Below are 27,626 nucleotides of genomic sequence, written 5' to 3'. Positions count from 1 at the left end.
ATGGAAGGTAAAGGTGACCTGAGCAGTGAGGAGACACCTGAGATGATCAAACCCACAAGGAAAGCCTTCATCAAAACCCAGGGATTCGGAAGAACAACTGTTGCTAAGCGAGAGAGTGTGGGAGATGTGGAGGCAGGCTCACAGGGGCAGCAGCCCCCACAGCAGCACAGCCGGGCCTTGGGACGCAGTGGGACGTGGCCACAGTGCACCGAGCGAGTGGAGGAATCCCTTACAATAGTTCAGCGCCGAAGAAGGAAGAATGCTCATGTCTCCTTTGAAGATTCCAGTGAGCCAACGTCTTGTCCAGTCCTAGATGTTGAAACTGCCTTGGAAGGGAGCGTAGGAAGTGCCTCTGAGATGAAAAGTGGCCCCCACTCTGGTTCCTTGAGTGTACAGGAGCAAGCTTCCTTTTCTGGAAAGGCCACAGGAAGCAAGGAGAAGGAGGACACCTCTGACAATGACAGTGATGGCCTGACTTTGAAGGAGCTTCAGAATCGCCTTGGGAGAAAGCAAGAGCAAGAGCCACCTGACAGGCCCCTGAAAGGCATCCAGAATCACCTGAGAAAGAAGCGCCGGGAGGAGAATCCCACAGAAACTGTGCATGACGAGGCAGGAACTACTGTCAAGAATGCTCTGCCCAGCAAGCAAGAGCCAGAGACTGTCCAGAGGGTTGTGTCCCAGGCAGTGACCCATGACCAAGAGAGCCAGCGGGAGAGGACAGCAGCTCAGCAAGTAAAAGATGAAGAGAGCAGGGACTCGGGCAAGCCTAAGCCTGAATGTGAGCTGCATGACCTCAGCACTCTTGACCGCATGTGTCTCCAGCCTCGTAACAACAGGTGGGTCATGGGAGGACAGGGATGGGCTGCCCCAGCTTTAAAAGAAATCCGGGTGATGAAAATAGTGTTTATATTTGTTTTGATTTTAAATGTTACAAAGCTAGGCTGGATGAATAATTTGTTCATTCAAAAAAGACGAACACATCATTATCAAAAAAGGAACGAAAGGCCTGCCTAGAGCCACTCCTCCCCTGTGGTAGCCACCGGACATGTGGCTGTTTACAGTCAAAGTGATGAGCATGGGAGGAGGTGAGACGCTCCCTGCCCCCACCCAGCCATGTGCAGCCAGTGGCTCCCGAGTACCCCACACGTGGTCTCAGTAATCTGTCAGAGAGTGCTCCCCTAGACTGTTCCTTGGGAGACAGCAGAGGGCGTGGACATGGGGGCAGCTCAGAGTCTTCGCTAGACTTTGGTATTAAGGAATCTCTGTTGGCTTGTTGGTGGGACAAAGGCATCACTGCTGTTTTGAGGAGACATATACTGAAGTAGTTAGGGTACAATGCCTTGAAAGCCTATAGCTCACTCCAGCCAAAAAAGGATAAACAAATTTAGTTGAATGTTAGTAAAATCAAGAGAGGGACATATGTGTTCTTTGTTCTGTTCTCTGTACTTTTATGTATATTTGCATTTTCTAAGCAATAGAATGTTAAAACCTATTGGACTTCTTAATTTGTCAAAAAGTGAGTGTTTGTCCCTCACGTCCCATTCCTAATATCACTGTTTTGTGATTTCAGGTTTATGAGTTGCTGTGACCGATGTGAAGAACGGTTTCGTGGCGATTGTGGGGGCGCTTCTCAGGCTCGAGGAAGGCTACTGGAAAGGAACAGGGAAGATTATATCTGCCCAAACTGCACCGTTCTGCAAGTGCAGGATGAGACTAATGCAGAAACCACAGATCATCGGGAAACTAAATTTAGACCTGGAGATGCTGATGACACAGAGTTTACAAGTACAGGAACAGTGGAGCAAAAATCTAGTGAAGACCGAAAGATAAAGAGGAGAGTTGAGAAAGCTGCAAATCCAAGTGGCAAGAAAAAACTCAAGCTTTGCCAGCCTGTGAGTATTTTGCCTACTGAAGTAAACATTAAGGGGATGAACTTATGGGTTCCAGAATTTCTATTGGTAGAACTATGAAGGCTAGGAAAGTTTCTGTCTTGAAATAAGGTAATTTCTACCAGGACAGGTGCTGCATCTGGGGTGGGGCCTCCCGTGCTCTGCCCCCATCTCCTGCCCACACCATCTGGACAAGCATCTGTACCTACCTCATCTGCTGTTGTGGACTTAATTCTTAACAATTCACTTTTATTTCCATGTTCTTGATGTTACTTATGTATTTTATGTGTATCAGCAGCATTGTTTTTGAATTGCTGAAATGCGTGTGCCCTCCTGTCCACCCACACACACCATCTCGAGCTGCCTTGTGGTTCTTTTGCCATCTTGGTGTGGGAAGCCCTGAGTGGTCTTGGTGCCTGCATCAGTCTGACCCTCACTATTCTTGGCTCAGTGTGTCATTTCTCTGCCTTGTGGCTATTTACTTGACTCTCCTTGCCACCTGGTTTTTATGTCCCTCTGGGGCTGTGATTCTTCATCATTTCTTCCACATATGTCAGCTTCTGCTGTTGAGGAGAGATGTCACATGCTCATAATCTCCATTCCAGTGCCCATGAGAGGACGTGATTCAGAGCATGTTTCACTCTGGGCCTTCCTGAGTCCCTGGCCCACCCCTACCCTGGCAGCTTGTCCTCTAACTGGGGCCAACCAAACAGGAGGCTTTGAGGTTGCTGTGTCTCAAAGCATCTCTGCCTTATGAACACTCTTGCACTGTTAGCTGCAAGGTGGAAGTGCAAGGACTGAGCCATTTAAATAAATGTGCCATGAAAGTATTAAGACTGACTAAATGGAAATATGACACTACTGTTAATATCACAGTCATTAAGAAAAATTAAAGGAAAATTCCTCCATTTCGTCTTTATCGTCAACATGTTTTACTTAAGCTTATATAAAACTTTATTCTAAGTAAAACAGATTCTGTGGAAGAAAAATAACTATGTTAATTATTTAATTTGAGAAATAAGTTTTCACTTAAGTACATTTGAGGGATGCCTTCATGTGTATTTTAGTCTTGACCATCAAAACAGAAGCAACCAAGTGTACATCTTGTGATGTATTAGGTTTTTGTTACTATATACCACACTACCACAAACTTAGCTTAGAACATCACACATTTATGGTTTCAGTTTCTGTTGTTCTCAAGCCTGGGCATGACTTCACTGGGCCCTCTGATTGGGATCTTAACAGGACTGCAGTCAGGCTGTGACTTTTGTCTCATTAGAGGCTCAGCAGGGGAAAGATCCCCTTCCAGAATCCCTCATGCTGTTCAGTATATAAGTATGTCCCATGCAATTTTTGTGGCATACTTATATAATATTTTTTGTTTATCTGACATTCAGATTTAGTTGTGTGTCCCGTATTTTATCTAGCAGCTGTACTCAGATCCTAAACTTGGTTGGCCTTCCCAAAGCAGGGTAGCTTATTTCAAAATCAGCAATGGAGTCTCCTCTCTTTAGGAAAAGCCAGTTTCTCTCTTAAGGGTTTTTGCCTGGTGAAGTCAGGTCCTTTCTGGTCATCTCATTTGGGACCTTGCTTACCTGTGCAATTACTGCACGTTTGCCCTGTAGCAGAACCTGATTGTAGGTATGAAGTCTCATCATGTCCATGGACCTTGCTCATGCTCAAGGTGGAGGGAATTATACAGAGCATATGTACCAGCGGCAGGTGTCCTAAGGGTCACCTTAGAGTTCTGCCCACCACAGATGGTTTGAAGGACAGTTAAAATGTGAATACCTTGCCTCGGGGAAATACACTCATGTAGTTTGAATAAGTAAAGATAGGATTTTATTCATATTAAAAATATTATTGACATCTCTTAATTAAAAACAGTGAGCTTGGTACTACACATAGTGATTTTACACAGCACTTTAACTGCTGAAATTGGCAAGCACAATGTCTGAAGCTCCCTGTTTTGCTCTGCAGGTGGTAGAGGCTCCAGGCACCTCCAGGTGTACCAGACCTGGGTGCTCCAATGTGGTGCAGCCCAACCTGGCCTACTGCAGCAAGGACCGCATTCTTAAACATGCTGCAGCTACTATGAAATGCTTAAGTTCAAGCAAAGAACAGAAACCAAAACCTAAGGAGAAGATCAAGATGAAGCCAGAGAAGCTCCGTCTTGCACAGCATAGTGTTCAGGTAAGCTGACTAAGACCAGCCATTTGAACAATTGGAGCAAAATTTGTGTAACAGTGTTTCCCCCTGAGACTTGTTTTTTTATTTATTTGTAGAATGTAAGGGAAAGCAGGTACAAATGTACTGCAGATATTATCACCTTTACCTTTGTCTTCCACCTTTTCCACCTATTTTTTTTTTCATAACCCATTAGCTGAAATTCAGTCATGTAAATGCAGTAAAGCAAAGGCAGCTAACTCACTGCTGCAGGGAGAACATAAGACTTCAGGACACTGGCAGCAGTCTTGAATAAAAGAGTTGGTGGTCACCCGATGGAGTTTGTATAGAGAGTAGACAAACAGGGCAGTTGGGAGGGAGGTGAGCTCTGGACAAGTCTACGTTCTTCATTTGAGACCTCACTCACAAGATTGTTTGTTTATTATTTTTATTCATTTATTTTTAATAGACTTTACTTTTTAGAGCAGTTTTAGGTTCACAGCAATATTGAGCAGGAAGTACAGAGATTTCCCATGTGTATCCCTGACCCACACATGTGTAGCCTGTCCCATTAGCAACATTGCCCAACAAAGTGGTACATTTGTTACAGTTAATGAAAAGGATTTATACATCATCATCATCCAAAGACCACAGTTTACGTTAGAGTTCACACTTTTTTGTGTATTCTGTGGGTTTGGACAGATGTTTAATGATGTATGTCTACCATGATACTGTCACATAATTTCATTGCCCTGAAATCCTCTGTGCCTATTCATCCATTCCTCCTCCATAACCCCTGATCTTTTTATTGTCTCCATAGCTTACCTGTTTTTATTTATTTACTTCTTATGCTTTATTTTTTGCTAAAAGAGAAATTTATCTAATATAAATGCATATATTAGTAAAAAAGAAAGATCTCAAATGAACAATTACCTTTGCACCTCAGGAAACTAGAAAATGAAGAGCAAACTAAGCCCAGACTTAGCAAAGAATGTAACTAATAAAAATTAGAGCATAGAAAAAAGAAAGAAAACAGAAAAAAGTGTAGGGAAAATCAATGAAACTAAATGTTGGTACTTTGATGAGATCCACGAAATTGGCAAACCTTTGTTTAGGTGGACTAAGGAAAAAGAAAACTCAAATAACTAAAATCAGAAATGTAATTTACAGAAATCAAAAGTGTTTTAAGAGAATACTATGAATAATTGTTGGTCAACAAATTAGATCCTCTAGATGAAATGAATAAATTTCTAGAAACACACAACCTACCAAGACTGAATTTTGTAAGAAACAGTTTGAACAGAACTATGGCTAGTACGATGGGTGATTACCATTTTTTGGATTGCTGGTGTAGGACTCCCTTGAGGATTTCTTACAGGGCTGGTGACATGGTGGTAAACTCCCACAATCTTTGTCTGGTTCTGAGGGATAGCCTTCCTGGCTATGGTATGCTTGGCTGGCAGTTTATTTCTTTTAGTATTTTCAGTATGTCATCCCATTTCCTTCTGTCCTGCAGAGTTACTGTTGAAAAGTCTACTGGTAGTCTGATAAGGGCTCCTTTATAGGTGACTTGATGCTTTTCTCTTGCTTCTTTTAAAATATTCTCTTTGTCTTTGAGCTTTGCCAGTTTGACTATTATGTGTCTTGGAGAGGATAATTGGGGTGAATCTGTTTGGGGATCTTTGAGCTTCCTGGGTCTGGAGGTCCATGTCTCTCCCTGTTCCTGGGAAGTTTTCCATTATTATTTCATTGGATAGGTTTTCCATGCCTTTTCATTTCTCCTTCTCTTCTGGAACACCCATGATTTGAATTTTTGTGTGCCTAAGGTTGCCTTGTAGCTCTCTTAGATTTTTTTTTCTTTTCTTTCTTTCTTTCTTTCTTTTTTTTTTTTTTTTTTTTTTTTCCTCCCTGGGTAATTTTTAAAAAGCCCATCTTCAAGATGAGAAATTATTTCTTCTGCTTGTTCTATCCTGCTGCTTAAGACTATTCATTGTGTTATTTCGTTGAGTGAATCTTTCAGTTCCATGAGTTCTGATCATTCTTTTATAAGGTATTAATCTCTTTGTAAATTTCCTCCCTTATATCAGATTTTTTTTCTCATTTCTTTATGTTGTCTGAGTCTTCTCTTATCTCATTGAGTTCCTTTAAGATTGTTGCTCATAATACCCCTTACGTTCTTGCAAGGGTTTCTTGCTATATAGAGTCTGGTATTTCTGAGTTACTGTATTCTTTTGGTGGTGTCATATTTTCTTGGATTTTCATGTTTCTAGTATCTCTATATTTATGTCTGGTCATCTGTTAGAGAATAGTTGCTGCTTCTTCTGTTACTCTGGAGTGGGCTTTGAAGAGAAGGATGTACTCTTCTTTTTCCACACTCCACTGGTGGCTTTCCTTGTGTCAATGAAATAAGGTATCTGGTAGGCTGTCTGCATGACACCTGTGCTACTGTGGTGGTCTTGAGCTGCTTTTGCAGCAGCCATGGCTGTGGTAGTGGCTGTGGTGGCCCACCCATGTGGAAGGGGTGTTTTAGTGTGCTCCGTGTCTGCTTCCAGGCAGGAGATGCTGCCCTCAGGTCCTGCCTTGGACTCCAGGTATGCTCTGCTTCTTGCCTGCTTCCAGGTGGATGAGGCTGCCTTTGGTACTCTGTGGAATTTGGGGAGAATTCAGGGATGGCTGGAAATCACAGGTTCTTCTCTCAGGCCTGTCCTGGGGCTCAGGTTGATGTTACATTTATGACAAGCAAAGTGTAACTAACACTGTTTGGAGAGTTTTCTTGATTATTTTCAAATGCTTATTTTACTTTTAGGTGACTTAATTTTTAAAGTTGGTAGTTTTGAATCATAGAACTGACAAAGAAGTGGTTGCTGCTGCACCCAGGAGGAGAATAGCTGCACCAAGCATGCCCTGGGCCTGGCAGAGTATAAAGAAACATCATTTGTGCTCTTCTCTTCCTGTGTCACTGCTCTCATACCTCAGCAAGGTTACAGGGGGTTCTGTGTCAGGGATCTTCTTGTCACTCAAAAAGTTGGAATACTGAATAAGAGGTGGGAGTGCTAAGGGTTGGCTTGATGTGCAAAGGTAGCCAGACTGCTGCTAGGCAAATGTGGTGTGCAGACTCAGGGTAGATGACCCAAGGAAGGTATAGGATTATGACCTTTCTTTCTCAGTGAAATGAAGTGGAGGTGTACTTTCTGGCCTTCTTAATGATTGGGGTTTTACTGATTATCCAGGGAGGCATTAAAAGCTCTTCTCTGCATGAGAGACCAGCTCCAGAAAAAAAAGAAGGCACAGTGAAGAAGGCGGTGGTGGCTTTTTCTAGAAGCAAATCCCTCGGGAAGGAGACAACTTGTGAAAGCAGCATGCCGTCCTGGGCAAGCAACCAGAATTACAGTGCAGTAAAGCTGGAAAAGACTTCCACTGTCTCGTCATCACTGTTGTGCAAACGTATGTATCACCCTGGCCTCCTGGACCCCTCCCACTCTTTCCAGATAGCCATTTCCTGAGCCTGTCCAGGACTGGGGGTTGCAGTTGTGTTTTAATGCTGATCATAAACACTGGCTGCACCATCAGTGCTGGAAGGGAATGCCCATGTGCAAGATGCCTCCTGACACTGAAGGTCTATCTCTAATCTCTTGGGACTTCCAGTCAGTGTTTTCCAAAAAGGTGTGCAAACCTCATTAGTAAATGTTTCACCTTGATGATTAAGTTTTTAAATCTGTTTTCCTTATCAGGCTCTGATAAGCATTTGTATTGTCTTCAGCAAAATCTGAATAGATAGACCGCCCAGCATTTAAAATTCCTCATTGTCCAAACATCAGTTAGTCTTCTTACAGCCCATATAAAACTTAAGTTTTCCCACATGATCCAATCTCAGCACATAAAACCAGCACTTTTTTTATATGTTGTGGGAACCTCTGCAAATTAGTGTGGCATCTGGTATTCCTTAGGTATGCTTTTCAGGAGTTAAGTTTATCTCTGACTGGACAGGTGGGAGTTTTTTCATGTCCTACTCATACTACACACCCACATAACATGCATTTGAATTTTGAAGGGCATTTACTGCTGCTCTGTAGATCCCACAGTGAGTGAGGGGTGTGCTTGCCCATGTGGAACTGCAGGGTGTCCTCACTAAAGAGAAAGTGCTGAGAATTCTAAGTGTGACTGGTTTCCTGGCTCATCTCTTAAGCTATTATTAAAGATCAGACTATTAAAGGTCATACCCTGGCATACATTTCAAATTAATGTAATGAAGATATTCCAAATAGATCCATGAAACCCGATTAGATCACACAGCTTGTTGATTAGATCATGCATCTTGTTTCTCAGACTAATGCTGCACAGTTATATTTTAGAAATTTAAATTCAATCCATCAGATACATTTTATTCTATTACAAAACTGTGGTCAAATCAGTTCTCATTTATGGTGTTCATAGTGCATTTTGTGCCTTAAAAATTAAACACCAAAAAGATTAAATAGCCCTAGATTTCAGGATTATAAATGTGTTCTGTGTTTTCCTTTTTGTTGGCCTTTGAACACATCACTTGGCAGGGGTGTACTTGTGTAGGTAGGTGCTAGATCTATTGTGGTCTATTTATGTATATAAAAAGTAATTCCTTTTGGTTATGTAAACAGCCCAAGACCTAAGAAATGGAATCCCAATTGAGTTAACCTGTTACTGTGTTATAATGAATCTCCATACACCTTAGCTTGTTTGAGCTGAGAATTTCAAGCCAGCAAATAGCATGTCTCATATGTTCATCCAATTATAGCACCTGTGCAAAACAGCACTTTTAGAGCCAATGAACAGATGTTAAAATAAGTATCACAAATCTGTCAAAGGGGTTGGAGCAGTCACTTTTTAATATTCTGCTATAATGCTTTAATTAAATTGATTATATGCACTTAACAGTAAAGGAAAGAAAAACTGGGGGGTATAAATAACCACAGAAGAGATAATTTGGATGATTAATTTCAGTTCAGTTAGTTTTTCTCTGTGTTGACTAGAATTGGAGAGCTGACCCCAAGACTCCAAGTGTGGGGGTTGAGGAGACTGTGCACATTGGAGAGAGGAAAAGATGGGGAAGTAATTTGCCCTAATCTCTACATTATCATCTCCTAATTCACTCACCTTTTGAGGGGGGACAGCGATGGATGGAAGTCCAGATCAGAGAGGGTAATTTCTGTACTCATAGGTTTTCTCCTTTGGCCTTTCCCACTTCTTCCATCAGCTTTTCACTGGCACTGATATGGCTAATTAACCTTCCCAGCACATCTCTACATCTCAGAATTGAAATTGATTGATATCTAAAATTTATAAAGGACATACATTTTAGCTACTTGCTTCTGATCATTTTCTGTTTCCCCAGAAATGTCATTTATCCCAATGATGATTGGGAGGAGAGTAGGGTCATGGGTAAAATAATCCAAGTTCAATGTGCCTCTGCCTCTCTGTCCCACCAAACATCTCTTTGACTTTTTGGTAGCAGGGCACATCCTCTGAGTCCTGACAGGTATAGTGGGAGTGGGCAACATGCACACAGCCCATCATAACTGCACCCCATGAAGACCCTTCCTTGTCTCCCGGACTGGCTGCAGAAATGCTTTCGGGGGGCGGGGGTCTTGAGGCTGTTGTTGGGTCCATTTACAGTCTGTGTGACTGTGTACATTGTGAGAAGTCCTGTGGCATAGAGCTGAGCATTACTGCTGCTTGTGGAGGTGGCCTTGACAACATCCTCTGCTCCCACATGGCTGGTGCTGCCCTCGGTGTGTGGGCAAAGGTATAGCTGCTCAGTGAACTGGGCCTTGCTGTGCAGGAAGCTCTCTGCTGCTGCTTAAGGAGGTGCCCTGCCTGTTAAAGTATCCTTCACATTCTCAAGGTGATGCGATTAACATACAATTATTGTAAATTTTGGGGGGTGGATTTCTTTATAATTTCCTTAGTTTACAGACACAGTTTGCTTTTTAGTTCTCCCCTAGAAAATGACGTTTCTCTTGTGTTTTTATATCTGTTTCCTTCCATATTGCCTCTCTTTGTTTCCACTGTTTACCCCCCATTACTCAAGGAATGAAGTGGGCTAAAAATTCTTTTCTAACGTATTTCTGCTTTATTACAATTTTGAAACAGAAGTGCCTGGTCTTTATATTTACAGGCACAATTCTCAGTATATTGGACTCCCTAAAGTCTTGTTAAGTAACTTAAAACATTTGGGATGTGAACAGATTTTAAATAGAAAACAGATTTCTGCAGTTTAATTCTAGCTGGCGGAGTTGAAAAGGAAAACCTTAATAGCCTGCAGACCTAAACCCAGATAATTGCTTGTGTGAGTTCCCCATCTGACAGCCTTGTCCTCCTGCTCATGTGTGTGTGCCACGCAGGTGGCCAGGCACAGTGTGAAATGGATCCAGGAGAACATGTGTCCTCAAGGACAAATTCTGGCATTGGCTCCAGAAGCACATTGCATTGAAATCATGAGCAAATTTCCTTTAATAAAACAAACATATGGTAGAATACCAGATCCCAAGATCGTTTTGTAGAAATTTAAAGCTGGTGGTGGAGGGTGTGTCTGTGTTTTACAAGTTGCATAAGCCATTTTCTCTGTCTCTCGCAGAGTTGTCAGTGACAAATAAATGAGGCTGGGAGTAACCAGACATTGTACATATAAATCAACATTCTCCTCCCAATTTGAAGAAATACCAAAATTTGTTCTGATAAAGAATTTAGCTTGACAGCTGGTTTTTAATGTTATCCACATAGCTGGAATTTTCTTGAAAGCCAATAATGACATTCTTTTTGTACTTAAAGTGTCTTACTTTCAAAAATATTGTTATTAGCATATTCATTATTACAAATCGTGATTTTTCTTTATGCCCTTTACCTGACCCATCATGCCCCAAACTCCCTCCCTCCCTCCGTCCCCCCATCTCTAGTAACCTTTGGTTTCTTCTGTCCTTCTGAAAGTTCAAGGAATTGTAGTCTTTTCTGTTTCTTTGTTACTTTGCTTCTTTGTTTCTTTCTTTCTTAGCACCTAGTTATAAGTGAAAGCATGTGGTATTTATCTTTCCTTGTCTGGCTTATTTCACACAACATAATTTTCTCCAGACTCATCCAGGTTGTTACAAATGGCAGAATTTCATTCTTTTTTTATAGCTGAGTAGTATTCCATTGTGTACATATATCACATTTTCCTTATCCAGTCATCTGTCGATGGGCACGGAGGTTGGTTCTATATTTTGGCTATTGTAAATAGAGCTGCAGTGAACGTGGGAGTGCAGGTGTCCCTTCGATATGATTTCCATTTCTTTGGATATATACCCAGTAGTGGGATTGCCGGATCATATGGTAGTGCTATCTGTATTTGAGGGAGCTTCTTTGCTGTTTTCCATAGTGGCTGTGCTAATTTACAGTCCCACCAACATTGTAGAAGAGTTCTCGTTTCCCTGTATTCTCAGTAGCATTTGTTACTAATGGTCTTTTTAATAATGGACAGTCTAACTGGTGTGAGATGATATCTCAGTGTGGTTTTGATTTGAATTTCTATGATGACTAGTGATGCTGAGCATTTTTTCATGTACTGTTGCCATTTTTATGTCTTTGAAAAATGTCTGTTCATCTCCTTTGCCCAGTTTTTATTGGATTACTTGATTTCTTACTGTATAGCTGTTTGAGTTCTTTGTATATTCTGGATATCAAGTGCTTGGCAGATGTAGAGTTTGCAAATATTTTCTCCCATTTTTTTAGGTTGTCTTTCTGCTCTGTTGATTATTTCCTTTGCTGTGCAGAAGCTTCTTAGTTTGATATTAGCTCATTTGTTTATTTTTTATATTGTTGCTTGTGGCTTTTGGGATCTTATTCATAAAGCCTTTGCCCCCTCCTACTTCCTGGAGTGTTTCCCCAATGTTTTCCTTTAGTAATTTAATGGTTTGGGGTCTTATATTCAGGTCTTTAATCCATTTTGAGTTGATTTAAGCATATAGTGAGATACTGGTCAGTTTCATTTTTCTGCATTTGGATGTCCAATTTTCCAAGCACCATTTATTTACTGAAGAGGCTGTCTTTTTCACAATGTATGTTCTGGCTGACTTTGTAAAAGATTAGTTGGCTGTAAGTATGCAAGTTGATTCCTGGGTTTTCTATCCTGTTAGATTGATCTGAGTGTCTGTTTCTATGCCATTACCATGCTGTTTTGAGCTTTGTAATATAATTTGAAATTGGGTAGTGTTATACCTCCAGCTTTTTTTTTTTTTTTAAAGCTTAAAATTGCTTTGGCTATTCAGGGTCTTTTTTTATACGCTATGAATGTTAGCATTGCTTTTTCTATTTCTGTGAAGAAAGTTGTTGATATTTTGATGGAGATTGCATTGAATTTGTAGATTGCTTTGGGTAGAATGGACATTTTCATGATGTTAATTCTTCCCATACAAGAGCCTGATATGTCTTTCCACTTTTTTTGTGTCTTCTTTCATTTCTTTCAGTAGTGTTTTTAGTTCTCATTGTAGAGATCTTTCACCTCCTTGGTTAAATTGATTCCTAGGTATTTTATTTTATTTTATTTTATTTTATTTTATTTTATTTTTGGTGGCTATTGTAAATTGGCTTGCTTTCTTGATTTCTTTTTCTGCTAGTTCATTTTTGGAGTATAAAAATGCTCCTGATTTGTGGGTGTTCATTTTGTACCCTGCAACATTATCAAAATTGTTAGTCAGCTGTAAGAGTTTTTTGGTAGTGTTTAAGTCTTCTATATATAAGATCATGTCATCTGCAAACAGGGACAGTTTGACTTTGTCCTTTCCAATCTGCATGCCCTTTATTTCTTTCTCTTGCTTGATTGCTCTGGTTACTCCTTTCAATACTATGTTAAATAAGTGTGGTGAGAGTGGGCAAGCCTAACGGTTTGTCTATTTTATTTATCTTCTCAAAAAATAACTTTTTGTTTCATTGATCCTTTGTATCATTTTTCGTGTCTCCATTTCATTTAATTCTGCCCTGATGCTAATTATTTCTTTCTCTCTAGTAATTTTATGTTTGGATTGTTGTTGTTTTTCTGGTCCTTTGAGGTGTAGATTTATGTCATTTATGGGAGGTTTTTCCATTCTTTTGATATAAGCATATATTGCAATAAACTGCCTTCTCAGCATTGCTTTTGCAGTATCCCACAGGTTTTGGTATGATGCATCTTTTCTCATTAGTTTCAAGAACGTTTTTGATTTCCTTTTTAATTTCTTCTTGGACCCATAGGTCATTCAGGAGTCTGTTGTTTAGTTTTCATGCACTGGAGTATTTTCCAGAAATTTGCTTGTAATTGATTTCCAGGAAGGATGTCAGTTTTTAAAAATTTGCCGAAACCTGTTTTGTGACCTAACATGTGGTCTATCCTGGAGAATGTTCCATGTGCTGATGAGAAAAAATGTGTATTCTCTAGTCGTTGGATGAAATGTTCTGTGGATGTCTGCCAGGTCCAATTGTTCTAAGGTTAAGTTTAAGTCCTGTGTTTCTTTGTTGATTTGTGGTATGGAAGATCTTTCCAGTGCTGAGAGAGGGGTGTTCAGTTCACCCAATATTATTGTGTTAGGGTCTATCTTTTTTTAGGTCTAAGAGTGTTTGCTTTACATCTGGGTGCTCCAGTGCTGGGTGCATACATACTTATGATTGTTATGTCTTCTAACTGGAAAGGTCCCTTTATCATTATTTAATTACTTTCTTTGTCTCTTTTTATGGATTTTGGTTTGAAGTCTATTTTATCTGGTAGAAGAATAGCCACTCCTGCTCAGATTTTGTTTCCATTTGTGTGGTATATCTTTTTTCATCCCATCACTTTTAGTCTGTGTTTCTTTATAGGCGAGGTGGGTCTCTTGAAGACAACGTATAGTTGGTTCTAGCTTCTGTATAATCATTCAATCTGTGTCTTCTTAATGGGGAGTTTAGTCCATTTGTATTTATGGTTATTGGTAAATACTGCTTTTTGCCTGTCATTATATTGCTCTTTATTTAGATGTTTTATATGTCAATTGTTCCTTTCTTCCCCTTTTATTTTTCACCTTTAATGTTAATTAGATCTTTAAGGTGACATGATTTAACTTCTTTCTCTTTGTTATTAGTGTTTTGGTTTTAATGGTGGGTTTGGCTCTTTCTTGTAAATCCATGAGAGTGATTATCATTTTTCAGTTTCTGGATGCAAGACTCCTTTGAGAATTTCTTGCAGGGCTGGTCATGTGGTAGTGAACTCCCATAATTTTTGTCAGTCTGGGAAATACACTATTTCTCCCTCATTTCTGAAGGATAAACTTGTTGGGTATAGAATTGTTGCCTGGAAGTTTTTTCTTTTTAGTATTTTTTAATATATCATCTCATTTTCTTCTGGCATGTAAAGTTTCAGTTGAGAAGTCTGCTGTTAGTCTGATGGGGACTCCCTTATAGGTGACTTTTCTCCTGTTGCTTTTAGAATTCTGTTTGTTTATAAATTTTGCCAGTTTGACTATAATGTGGCTTAGAGAAGATCTTTTTGGATTGCATCTGTTTGGGGATCTTCAGGCTTCCTAGATCTGAAAGTCTGAATCTCTATGCCTCGGAAGTTTTCTGTCATTACTTTCTTAGATAGGTTTACAATGACTTTTACTTTTTCCTCCCCTTCTGGAATACCCATGATTTGGATGTTTGTGCACTTGAGGTTTTCTATTAGCTCTCTTAAATTTTCTTCATTTTAATTTTTTTTTCTCCTTTTTTTGCCTGCCTGGGTTATTTCAAAGAGACCATCTTCTGGGTCTGAAATTCTTTCTTCTGCATGCTCTTTCCTGCAGCTCAAGCTTCCTGTTCTGTTTTTTATTTCACTGAATGAATCCTTCCTTTCTAGTTTTGTTACATTCTTTTCAAAAGCATTAATCTCTTTGTAAATTTCCTCCTTCATAACCTGGATATTTTTTCTTGCTTCATTGTGTTCTCTAATTGATTCTCCTCTTATCTCTCTTAGTTTTATTAAGATCAATGCTTGCAATTCCTTTTCAGACATCTCAAGGTTTTCCTCCTTGATGGAGTCCGGAACTTGAGAATTACCATATTCCTTTGGTGGTGTCATATCTTCTTATTTATTTGTAGTTCTGTTATTTTCATTGGTGTTTGGTCATCTGATAGGACACTTGTTTCTTCTGTTACTCTGGAGTGGGCTATGAGGGAAGAGACTTCCTCCTCTGTTTGTAGGCTCTGGTGGTGACTCGTCTTGTATCAATGCAGTTGAGTGTATGTTTGGCTGCCTTGGCTCCGTCTGGGTCAATGTGCATTCCCCTCTCAGGCTCTGGTGGGCAGCAGTGGGCCTGCAACTACATAGGAGTTTGGCTTGCAGGATCCTGCACTCACTTGGGTGCTGGCTCTGTTGGTATGTGTAGGCCTCTCCAGGGCTCATGCATGTGTGGGTGGGCCTTCGGCTGCCTTAAAGAAGTGTCTTACATTTCATAAATTTAAAAAAATAGCCTATTGTTCAGAAAATTAGGTCAGGGAAAGGTTTCACATCTCTGTAAACTTAAACCTGCAAGGTGATATCCCGTCAGCACTGTCCTGTGTCATCCTTCAGTCTGTCCTTTACCTGTTCCCTTCTTTCTTATTCTTCAGCCACCTTGGAGAAGTGGGATGAGAGGAGTAGAATTTTCAGCAGGAGTGGTCTCAATAAATTCACCTGCTCCTCAATAACCTTCATAGAGCCTTTTAGAGCTATGGATCTACTCTAATACACCTTAAAGATTAATAATCATGGAAAGTCCCTCTGATGGCATTATCAGTGTCACAGATTGCAAAGGTCACCTCTGAAGACACTTGGTACAATTCCTCTGGTGTGGTTCACAATCTTCAGATACATTTGTATAAAGTCATAAACTATTTAATAGTTGTTTGTTATACATCAACACTAACATAGTTATAGCCAGCTTCTGGGAATTAGAGAAGCAAATTTAGGAAATCAGTAGGAATTTTTGCTACTTTTTCTACTTAAATGAAAGTTGAGTCAACTTTTACTTGATGCAAACCTGGAAGTGTTCAGTGAGAAGAACTCAAGGTTGCATATCCTGCACCATGATTTGCATGGTGTCATCAGCTCTGGGGTTTATGTGCATGTGACTCTTTGGGACAGGGGGAGTGCAAATGGACTATTTTAACATGCTTCTGTCTTGCTGGGTTTAAGTAGTAAACAATTTAGGCACAAAAAATGATGTTGGTTCAAGTTTAACCTTATTAATGTGAACAGTGCTTGTTTCTGGCTTGGAAAATCTGGAAAAGCAGCATCTCTGCTCCCAAGTGAGCTTGGCAGCCAGGCACACCACTGCACAGCTGGGAGGTGACCCGTGATGCAGCTGAGAGCAATCCCCATCTCCCCTCATGACATAAAATTTACTTGAAAATGTTTAAGCATATTGAGGGGAGCAAAAGCAAAACATGTTCTTTTGCTACTGGCACCTTGATTTTTCATACCAGGGAAAATCTTGACAGTGAAGAAACAGTTGAGATGGGAAACTACATTGTGCATGTGCCTTACTGAGGTCTAAAAATAGAACAGAATTTACTCACACGCTTTCTCCTCTGTGTCTCTTCAGAGACGTAGCTTGCAGGTTCACAGAAGAGAAACAGTCCTTACAGCTGTAGCTGATGGTGAGGATTCAGGACACAGTGTGAGTGAAAGAGGGTCTGGAGCCCGACTTCCCTAGATCAGTAACCAGTACTGAGAAGGGGTGTGTCTCACCCGTTCCTTTGCCTGTGAGGAGCCATTCATTTTGTGCGGTCACTGGACATGGGTATCTGTGGGGTTGGTTGGGACTGTGCAGACTTGAGCTCTTGCCCTGTATTTTTCATCCCTGTCCTGCTGCAACTTCCATGTGGGTTACTGGGCAGATTGTACCCAGAGGAGCAAATTATTAGCATAGTTCCTTTGCTGGAGGCCGGATTATCTCCTCCTGGTTTCTGTGAGGCCCTCTAGTGCCACCCAGTGTCCAGTGATGCTGTATTGCCACAGCCATCCTTGTAGTGAGACAAGACACCTAGTTTCATGCTTTGGGGGAATTAGCCCACTAGGGTGTGCTGCTGCTCCCTGTGCCCAAGAGCCTGCTTCATTCTATAGTCGGCTGGACCCCAAACAACTTATTTCCATTGTAAACAAATGGCCAGGCCCAGCAGTAGCAGTTTCATCTGGGGCAGTGGCCTGGCCATGGGCAGCCGTTCCTCCTGCTGCTAAGGTTTAAGCCAGCTCCCTAAGGTGACACCTTTCCTCCCCACAAGCAGGCCCCATGGGTGCAGATGCTGAAAGAGGCTGTGTGGACAGAATGGCTTCCCTCCTGTCCAGTGGACAGATGGGAGGGGACTGGGTGACACACCTCTGATCATGATGCAGTTAGTGCTGCCATTGACCAGCAGAGAGCTCAGCAGCTCGCAGGGGGGTCTCAGCCCTGAGAGGTGGTGCTGCTATTTTTCTAGAATAGGTTTTTTTCTGGTTGGTCACAGAGTTACTCCTTGCCATCCTGTAAATTTATACACGACATAATTCACTAAAAAGTGAACTTGCAAGTTTTCATTTTAGCTGTGCTCAAAAATGAGTTTCTCTTTCGCTGCCACTCCAGCAGAGCTGACCCAAGTCCAGCACCACCGATGCGGCTGCCACTCACAGTGGGACAGAAGTGCGTGCAGGTCCCTGGGGCGGATGCTGGGTAGAACTTTTGGTATGTTTTGAACATTTTCCCTCAAAGTACAACAGAGGCTTAATATGTGTCACAGGAAACCAGCAGGTAAACTGTGGGCAACTGGCCACTGAAGTCTCCCAGTTATAGAACATTTTACCAATAATTTGCTTATTTGTATTTATATACTCAGGAAAGAATAGGTAAAGGATAATGAAGGTTGGCTTTTAAGAGAAGCAGCTAATTTTATAAAATAGCATCTTCATGGTTAAGGAAGGCAATCACCTTTTGTAACGTATTACATAATTTACTACTACTGCTCTTGGGTAATAAATGACTTTAGACACATGTGTTGGAAAGTCCCAGAAACAATCTCTTGGTTTTTCCATGAATGAGGGAGAAAATACATAACTAGACCAGTCGTGGAAGTATTAATCATTTGTGGATGTCTCATGTTAAAGCTTATAATTTGGAGAAATGTAGTTAATATTTTTGAGGTGAACATATATTTGTAACCTGAAACAAGGTGATTGTTAAATGTCACTTAGGTTTGGCTTCAGGTCACATAGCACAGGTGTCCCATGTGCTGCATTCAAGGTGTTTTGTTGAGGTTTCTGGAAATGTTAAAATATTCTCAGAAAAATTTCTGTTTGTAAAAACAGTGACTGAACTGGTTTTAGGTCTCAAGTTCATTCATGCCAGGTTCATTCTTTTCATGACTGCTGGATGGTCGGCTTCCTGGCTGGTGGTTAGTTACACACCTCTCTAGGCCAGTAGTTGGTTCATGGTGCCCTGGCTCAATGTCAAAGTCCTTTTGACATTGTCATGTAGCAATTCATCCTTGCTGTGCTTTATGTGTTCAGCCATTTCCTACCCCCACACTTCTTCCCCCGTGGAAAGGGGACTCTGCCAATTTCATCTAATCTAAACTCCAGGAGCCAGTCAAGTTAGATGCTGCAAACCTTGCTACCTAAATCTGAGTTGTTAAAAAATAAACTTCCAAATATTAACATACAGTGATCCTTTAGGTATACGAACTTGATAAAATAATACATGTAAAAATATTAAAACAAGGTGTCTGGACAGTATAAGGTAGTCTTTGTCATTGTTCCTAGTATGTCCCTATTTTTGATTTTGTCAGACACTGTCATTGCTGTGTAGTGCACTTCATTTGAAGACCCAGAGGTCCCAGAGGCATGAAGCATTTAGAGGTGTGGCTGTTGTAGCATGTGAGCCACAGTCCCCAGGGGACACAGTGGTCTGTGGAGAGCCTCGACCACTGAGGCTTAGAAATGCTACCAAGTATGGGCAGACCCCCTGTGGCAAGGGACAGGCAGGGTATGAGGTTGGAAGGGCTCTGTGAGAGGAAAATATGGGATTTGCCTTTTGTGTGAATTACCATTAAAAGGATGATTAGGACAAAAAATACGAAAGCAGTTGGAATTAAAGTTAACTATAATGCCTGTTAACACTGTCTGACTGTCCTAAGCTTTGGATCCATGTGGTACCATTGCAAATTTGTAAAATTAAACAATTTTATTTGTCCTGTAAAGTGGGGAAACTGCAGCTCCCAGGTTTTTAGTGAATTGACTGAAAACTTACAGGATCACTGGAATATGAGCTGAATTCTCCCACTAAGATGTTTGGGAATTTGGAGGGTTGCTGCTGAGTGGATAGTTTGAGAAGAGCCTGTATCTTGACCACTTCCCTGGGAAACCCCCATCCCATGCAACCCAAGGCCGCCTGCAGCTCTGACCTGTTCCCCCGACATTTTATGCCTTGTCCCACTGCCTGAATTGCTGCTGTGTTACACAGCTGCCCAAACAAGCATCATCCACTGACATGGCGTCTGTACCAGAGCCCCTGCCTAGCTGAGGGGCTGCAGTGCTGATCTTTGAGTTCTGGTGGACTATATAGGATTATAATGCAATGGGTTCTTTCCTGGCATGTAAAGGTTTTTGTGCAAGTTGGGGGCTTTTGAGGTTTTTTTTTTTGAGCTTTTGACTATAATCCTTGTTTTAATTAAAAGCACTAATTTACTGTTTACCACATTAATTGAATAATGACTAGAGGGCTGTAAAGGGGAACATTTATACAGCAACATTATTATATTGTTGGTTGCCAACTCTTAGTATGGAAACATGATTGACTTTCCCCATCTTGCAAATTCCTCTCACCTTTCCATATTTCATTAATGGCATCACCTCCAAGTGACTCGTCTAGTAGGACAATGTGGCATTTGAAACCTTCCCCCCCCATGCTCAGATGTGGTTGCCACAGAGGTCCACTCGGGGTTGAATGTGCATGTAAGGAGCACTCATCTGTTTACCCTTCCTGAGAAGAGTTTTGAAACTCAAGTTTACAAAAAAATTGCACTTGAATTCTTAAGTGTTACCCTAAACCTACGTAGGGTATTTTTGTTTGTTTTTTTTGGTAAAATGAAGTTTGTCCTTCAGTTTAAAGCTCAACTGAGGAGTAAATTGAGGCTTTGATTATGGAGTGTGTTGGTCAAAGTAAAAGCTTTAATATAGTAATATAATAAACCATTTTTCTATCTGAAATAAGCCATAGTCACTATCATAAATACTGCTGACAGTCCTTAATTATGCTTCTTTTCTGAATTTTAAGATTTTAAAAATCCTTTTTTCTAGATGTATCCTATTCAGTAATGCCTAGTAAGCTCTTGCTAGTTAAGGGTGGGCGTGCTTTGAAGCCTGTTCTCCTGTGTCACCGGCACACCTGCGCTCTCTCTTGCAGCCAGGAAGGCAGACGGAAGAGCAGAGGAGAAGGCAGCGGTGGCCTCGGCCTCAAAGAGAAAAGACCGCCCGGGCTGCTTAGCGGGCAAACGACCATCGCCAAGACATCTCGCTCCAAAGAAGTCTCCTCCTTTTGCTAATGTGGCAGCAGCCCAACCGTCCATTAAAAAGGCACCCTCTAGCTTCAAGGGCACCATCTCCCAAAAGCTGTGGCTCTCGGCCACCCCATCAGGTGGCACTTCTGCTGTCAGGCAGACGGCGGCTTCCAAACAGTTCCCTGGATCTGCTGCTTTGGTTGGAGCCATTGGGAAGCCGGTAACAACTTCTCTTCCTGTGGCCTCTCCAGTCCCAGGACACCTTGGGACCTGGAGCCCTGCGCAGTCACAGCCCAGTTCACAAATTCGGCAGAATATACGATGCTCCTTGAAAGAGATTTTGTGGAAAAGGTGGGCTGTTGTCCTTGGCTTTTATCTGTGGAAGCTCTTCCATGTATGGCGTGATCACTTTGAGATTGCCCCACTGCTTCAAAAATGTAATGTATCCAAATTCAAGGGGTTTATGTAGTTTCTTTTTCATTCCATTCAGAGTCAGTGACAGTGATGACTTAATCATGACAGAGAAAGAAGTAGGAAACATCACCCTTCATCTGGAGAAGGAAATGTTTAACTTGTTTCAAGTTACAGATATTCGCTACATGAGAAAATACCGCAGCCTCCTGTTCAACCTCAAGGATCCTAAAAATCAGGTGTGTGTGGTCTCTGTGTACTGCAATATTCCTGACGCAGAGGGAAACTTGGTGTGTGTTTTCTATTCGCTGAGTTTCACAGTAATACATCAAACAGCATTTGCAACATTTATATTCTTTCCGTGAAAGTTAGAAAGTATTTTTATCCTCTGTGACACTTCTGTATGCCCCCATGTACTTGGTGTTATTTGAGGATCTTTCCGTTCTCTACCTTAAGTGGACTCTTGTCAGGGATCTCACTGGCTGAAGTTCATCTTTTTTTTTTTTTTTTTAAAAAGATGACCGGTAAGGGGATCTTAACCCTTGACTTGGTGTTGTATCCGAACCCGGGGCCTTGGTGTTATCAACACCGCACTCTACCGAGTGAGCCACGGGCCGGCCCCTGAAGTCCATCTTTTATTTCACCAGATTAGCCTCTTCTAAACATTGCAGTGCCAAATCACATGCCCATCCCTTCATTGGCTCTAAAGTAAAGTACAGATTCTTTAATCTAGAATATGGTTGTGTCCATATTCTGGCTTCAGACAGCCTTTTCTGCCTTATTTTCTTTTCTCTCAGCACTTGAGTGAGCCCAACAATTTGGGAGACTTCACAGTAATAGTAAGGAACAGCCCCTACAGTTCTCACCATTTGGACGGGTGCTGCAGGGCAGCTCAGTCCTCATAGCAGGCGTGGGGTGGTGGGTGTTCTTGTGTGATCAAAATGGAAATGAAGTCTGCAATGGCTGAGCTGCACACCTGCTACAGCCCCTTACCTCCTGCCACCAGGGCTTACAGTCTTCTGGTCCTGTGCGTCACTCTCTGAGCTCTTGGCTGTGCAGTAGAACCAGGGTCAGATACTCTGCATCTCATCGTGGTTAACAGTCCCCCAGCACAAGTCATTTCTTCCTGTCTGTATTCCTAACACTGTATCTTTCTGACCTGTATTCCAAATTGTGTACGTGATTTTGTTTTTCCTGTGCAGGTGACTTTTTATTTTTTAAAGAAGAATCAGTGCAACATGGGACTTGCTTGACTTTGAAACGCATGTTTTCTGGGCCTCCATTTGCTCTCAGCTGGGTGGCCTGGTGCGTGCTCTCAAGGGACTGTTTGGGGAGGCAGGTGAGGTCGCGCCTCTGCAGGGCTCTGTGCAGTGCAGCCCTCCATTGAAAGCTTTGGTTTTTGTCCAGTGGTCCTTGAACCTCCAGGCAGAGCTTCTTGTGCTGCTTTGTTGTTTCTGTAGCCTCCACATTAACACACACAGATATTGTTTGAATGAATGAATGATGTTTCTTTATAGGGACTCTTCCGTTGTGTTTTGCATGGAGAAATCTCTTTGGCAAAACTTGTGAGAATGAAGCCAAAAGAACTTGGATCTAAGGAAATTTCCCTGTGGCGAGAGAAACTGATAAAATCTGTGAGTACTGACTTACGATGGCTGCTTCAGATACCAGAGACTTAACTTTACCAGAAGTCAAATAATACACTGTTTGCAGGAGTGATATGCTTTCCTCCTGGAAAACAAGGTGGAGGGCTTGATTTTTGTCTTTTTTATTTTAGATGATAGAATCCAGAACTAAATTGTGCCATGAAAGCAAAAAAACTGACATTAAAAACAGGAAACCATTCCCAATATAAAAGATTCTACACCCATGTCAGACTTAGGTGTGAGCATTTGGTATTTTCAGGGTTCAGAAAAGATAGAGTAAAATTTCTCCATTCCAAATGTTTTTAGGTGTCTTAAATTATTGGGCAGGACAGTGAGCTTATAACAAATATACATAATTTCATTACTTCTCAAGTACTTGTATCCAGTGATCCTTTTTTTTCTTCTAGTGCTTCTTAATCACATCCACCTTTTTTCATGTGTGCTGTTAATTTGGAAATGGCATTGGAAAATAAATGACCTACCTTTTTGTTTTCTTTGAGGAACAGCAAGAATCAGTACAAGCTGTCCCTGAAAAAAGCCCCCAGCCCCTTCTGGACGTCCGTAGCAATTTGTTGAAAGAAACAACAAGCCAGCATGAGGCGCATCTTTTTAATCTAAATTGTAAAATCTGTACAGGTGAGCATAATTCTGGGATAATGTCACACTGGATTTTGTTTAAAATCACTAATCCTTGTAAAGGTGAGCTTAAACCAAAAAAAAGGGGGGGGTAGAATGGATTTCTGGAGTTCATGAAGTTAGCTCCTCTCTTTGCATTGTTGCTTTTGGGTTCTCGTAAACAATTACCTGCTCATGAGCACGCTGTGCTCTTCATGTGTCAGATTTCTCACCATGTCTTTCCTCATCTACCTCAGGTCACATTTCCTCATCAGAAGATGAGCCACCTCTGAAAAAACAGAAATTGTTGGCTTTTGCTAAGAAAGAAGACTTAAAATCCAAGTGTGTCAGCTCTCCATCTGATCCAGTTCCTAACTCAGCTGATGAAGGAACACCAGGAACTCTGCCCAGAAATGCTTCTGAGCCAGACCTGGAAAGTGCTTCTCATTCAAACCTGGAGAGAAAGTATTTCCCTGGGCCCCCAGGAGGTGTCATTCCTGAGCTCTCCACAGTGGAAGGCCATGGGAATGCGGTTGTCACCACTGTCACTATGTCCAGCTGGGACTCCAGGACTGCTCCAAGTGGATCATGCACAGTCACAGCCTCCATAGCAGCCCAGCCAGACAGTGCCCACGTGGTAGAAACCAAACAAGACACACCGATGCCTGCTTTGACTTCTTTGATGGTGCCCAGGTTCATACTGGCTAATCCATCCTCATCCCCTGACCCAGGACACTTGTCAGTTCCATCACAGAATATCAGGTGTGTATTTCAGATATAGTCTGAAAGAGCCAATGAAGTTTTCTTTTAAACTAATGAACGGAAAGGCAATTGGTGATTTCAACTCTGAGTTTTACTCAGAAATACAATTCAGTTTATTTTTTCTTTCACCAAAATGTCTATTTATATCATTATGATTAAAGCATTTAATTGGCAAAAGTAAGCTACCAAAACGTGTAGGAATTTTTACTTTTACATTTAAACACATGGTCTTCATTCTTTTGAAATTCTCATTGTACACAGATTTCCTTATTTTTCATGGTTTTGTTTTACAGTGTCTCAGAGTCACATTCCTCTCCAGAAGGAGATACGACCCGCTTTTTATCTCAATTCAACACTGTTTGGAAAGGATTTATTAACATGAAAAGTGTAGCAAAATTTGTCACTAAGGCATATCCTGTCTCTGGCTGTTTTGATTATCTTAGTGAGGTTAGTACCAAAAGTATATGTGTGTGTGCTTGTGTGTATGTGTCTTTCACAGGAGATCCTCTACTACAGGCAGACGTGTGACACTCTTACGCTGGCTGCCTGGTTACTTAAGTACGTCTGAATGTAAGATAATGGTTGCCGCAATGGGTCAGCAGGTTTGCACAGAGCAGAAATTTGACTGAGCAGTTGGGCAGCCCAGTGATCTGTTTAGCAGTGATCTGTTTAGCAAGGGCATTTACCACACGTATGTGCACAGCCACCAGCATGGCCAGGCGTCTGTAACCTGCATAGTGTGGGTGGCAGGTGTAACCCCCTCACAGGTCTCTTATTTTTCCAAGTTAACAAAGATGGCACTAGAATTTATGAACTTAGGAAGGAGTGGCAAGTCAGTTATCCTGGTAATAACTGAATCATTTGTGTGTGTGTGTGTTCACAAAAGATAACGAAAAAAGGTTGGGCAGTAGTTTCTAAACAATGCTGTTTGTCAGAAGGTTATTATACCACCTTTGGGTTTGGGAGCTTGTAATCCTGGACGGTAGTTCACCAGTCAGTATTTACTACAGTTATCACCATTTTCCTTTGAATTGTTGTTTTCTTGAATTTTGGGTTGTTTGGTGCCTTCATGTTACTACATTAGTCTCTTTTTGAACACTAGAGTTTCACACGTGATTTACTCAAAGTACTTTTTATTTAGGACTTGCCCAACACAATTCACATCGGTGGGAGGATCGCACCGAAGATGGTTTGGGATTATGTTGGTGAACTCAAGTCTTCTGTGTCTAAGGTATCCGCTTATAGTATAGTCTCTGCAACAATGGAACATAGGGCTTATTTAAACATCTTTTTTAACCTTTCATTTTGATGGTTAACACTTGAAATGTCAGCCTGCAACTTACTAGAAACTTTCAGGTGAATGTTAAAGTAAGTTTATATAGTTCCATTCCTGGTGATGGTGTGTTTGAGAAATATGGTGATAGAAGGGTTTTTTTTCTTTACTGTAATCATGTATATATGATTACATTTTAGTAAAAAAATGTGAAAACTTTATTTCCTCATTTTTATGTTTATTTTTTTATGATTGAAGGAGTACAATGGGAATTTGGAGGTGATCTGGCAAAAGGCACCGAGCCTGGGCTCTTGAATGGGTTTTGGTTTTCTGGGAACCCCTGAGGTTTAGCTACAGCTGCGTGTGTCTGTATGTACAGTTTTCCATCAGATTCCCAAAAGGGATTAGACCCTGTGCCTAGTTTAACCCTCCCATGTGGAGACACACAGGGAATGGCTGCAGATCGTGCAGCTGCTCACCGTGCCCACAGCCGCTGTGCATGTGGGAAAGCTTACTTTGCTGCAGACGTGGGTAGGCCTACACCTTACATGGCCTGTCCCTCTCACAGGAGAGCTCTCTGAAATTGAGGCTGTGAGTAGAAGTCATTTTAAAGGGTGTCCTGCTGAAACCAAGACTGGAGTCAAGCATTCGGATGCTTGATTGTGAATTTCTTTTACCACTTCATTATTTCATTATTTCAAATGTTGGACAATAAGGCTATGAAAGTCAAAATCAGAATTGCTAAAATCTCCCATTTCAGGCTGTACTTTTGAGGTTTGGATACAAATTTTAAAGCAGATGCTTTCCTCGCGTGGCCACAGGTGAAGGCTTTCCCCTGTCCTCTGTTTGCATTGTAGGAGCTCTGTCTGATCCGCTTTCACCCCCTGACAGAGGAAGAAGAGGTTGCCTATGTTTCTCTCTACTCCTACTTGAGCAGTCGTGGCCGTTTTGGTGTTGTACCTAATAAGACCAGGCACATCAAGAACCTCTACCTCATTCCACTGGGTGCTAAGGACCCTATTCCATCCGCACTCTTGCCCTTTGAGGGACCAGGTAAGCACCAACTTTCTGGGTGGTGATGAGGAACATCTGATACCCACACATATTCTCCCCCTGACATGGAGTCCTGCTGAGTTGGGATCCTGTACGGGCCCCTCCACTTCCTGGACTTGTGTCGGGGGCTGGAATCCATCACCCCCAGCATGGCCCCAGCACCGACTGGAGCCCACTCTTAACACCTGGCATGGGCTTGGCTCATGCCAACTTTTTGGAATTAAAGGCCCACAGAGGAATTGATTAGTATCAATTTGTACACCTTGTCCTTGGTTTCTTTTACCATATATGTGGCTTAATTCTAACCACTGAGTCTGAGGCTAGACCTTCCACCATGAACTCAAGGGACACAGAAATGGAGATAAAAAGTCTTCATATACACTGTACACGCTGGTGTTTTGGAGGGCATCAGGTGGGGGTGTCACCTCTGTGGAAGATGGCACATTTTAACTGCAGCTGGTCTTTAAATATCTCACCTACCTACTTGCTTATTTTCACACACTTTATGGATTGTAAACCTCACAGCAGCCCTCATATGGGAGGTGAGTAAGTAGCATCCTGTACCCAGCTGGTGCCCGGCCTCCCACAGGGCTGCCTCCTCCCTGCTGCAGCTGGCATGGCCTTTGCTTCTGTGCTTTCTTGGGACACACACCACTCTCCAGGTTAACACTCATGACACAGGAGCTGCCAAAATGGGGTCAACCCAGAGAGTTACCCCTGGGAAACCTGGTCCTCTCTTGCTCCTCTCCTAGATGTGGGGCACAGTTGGGGGTGCTCATGTGGCCCTTTGCCTTCATTTGTTTGGTATTGTCATGCAGGACACACCTTACAGCAATGTAGAGCATCATTAAATTTGAGACAAGTCCCTTCATCTCAGTAAGCATTGCTTCTAAGGTCCAAGATAAGTGAATTTTATTGTTTCTTCCATGAATATAAGTTATTTCCAAGTGCTAGTTATATTTCAAATATTCATAAATATGTGAGTGAGGTGATAAGCCTTGACTATCTCAAGATAGGAGTATGCATTTTGGGACAGGCCTATTTAAATTTGAAATCTTTGGGAAGATTGCTGGGGATGTTCAAAACTGTGGAGCTTCACTAGATCATCTCCCAGTGTGTGCAGATGAGATGGGCGAGAGTTGAAAGTATCTAAAAAACCAGTTGCTTATTAGATGCCAATCTCTAGACAGCTTGCTGTTTTCAAGACCAACACAAATATTACGTAACCTCACCTATGATAAATATGATCCCAAAGGTCAAAGCCAGCTTGTCAGGGCTGAGATACACTAATTCTTTTCATCAATAAGCATA

At 41.6% G+C, this 27,626-nt stretch overlaps 1 protein-coding gene across 1 annotated transcript; it reads left to right on the top strand.

The window, feature by feature from the left end:
- On the top strand, positions 1-26,341 carry LOC134375616 (death-inducer obliterator 1-like). Its single transcript, XM_063094226.1, is given in 14 exon segments — positions 1-836; positions 1,571-1,892; positions 3,870-4,082; positions 7,286-7,499; positions 20,462-20,906; positions 21,046-21,205; positions 22,484-22,600; positions 22,744-22,794; positions 22,797-22,850; positions 23,113-23,248; positions 23,485-23,989; positions 24,283-24,436; positions 25,131-25,220; positions 26,120-26,341. Coding segments are annotated over 14 exon segments (3,519 nt in total).
- Positions 26,342-27,626: the final 1,285 nt, after the last annotated feature.

Source organism: Cynocephalus volans, chromosome 4 (assembly GCF_027409185.1).
Source record: "Cynocephalus volans isolate mCynVol1 chromosome 4, mCynVol1.pri, whole genome shotgun sequence".
Classification (NCBI taxonomy): domain Eukaryota; kingdom Metazoa; phylum Chordata; class Mammalia; order Dermoptera; family Cynocephalidae; genus Cynocephalus; species Cynocephalus volans.
This window is presented reverse-complemented; position numbering and strand designations above follow the sequence as displayed.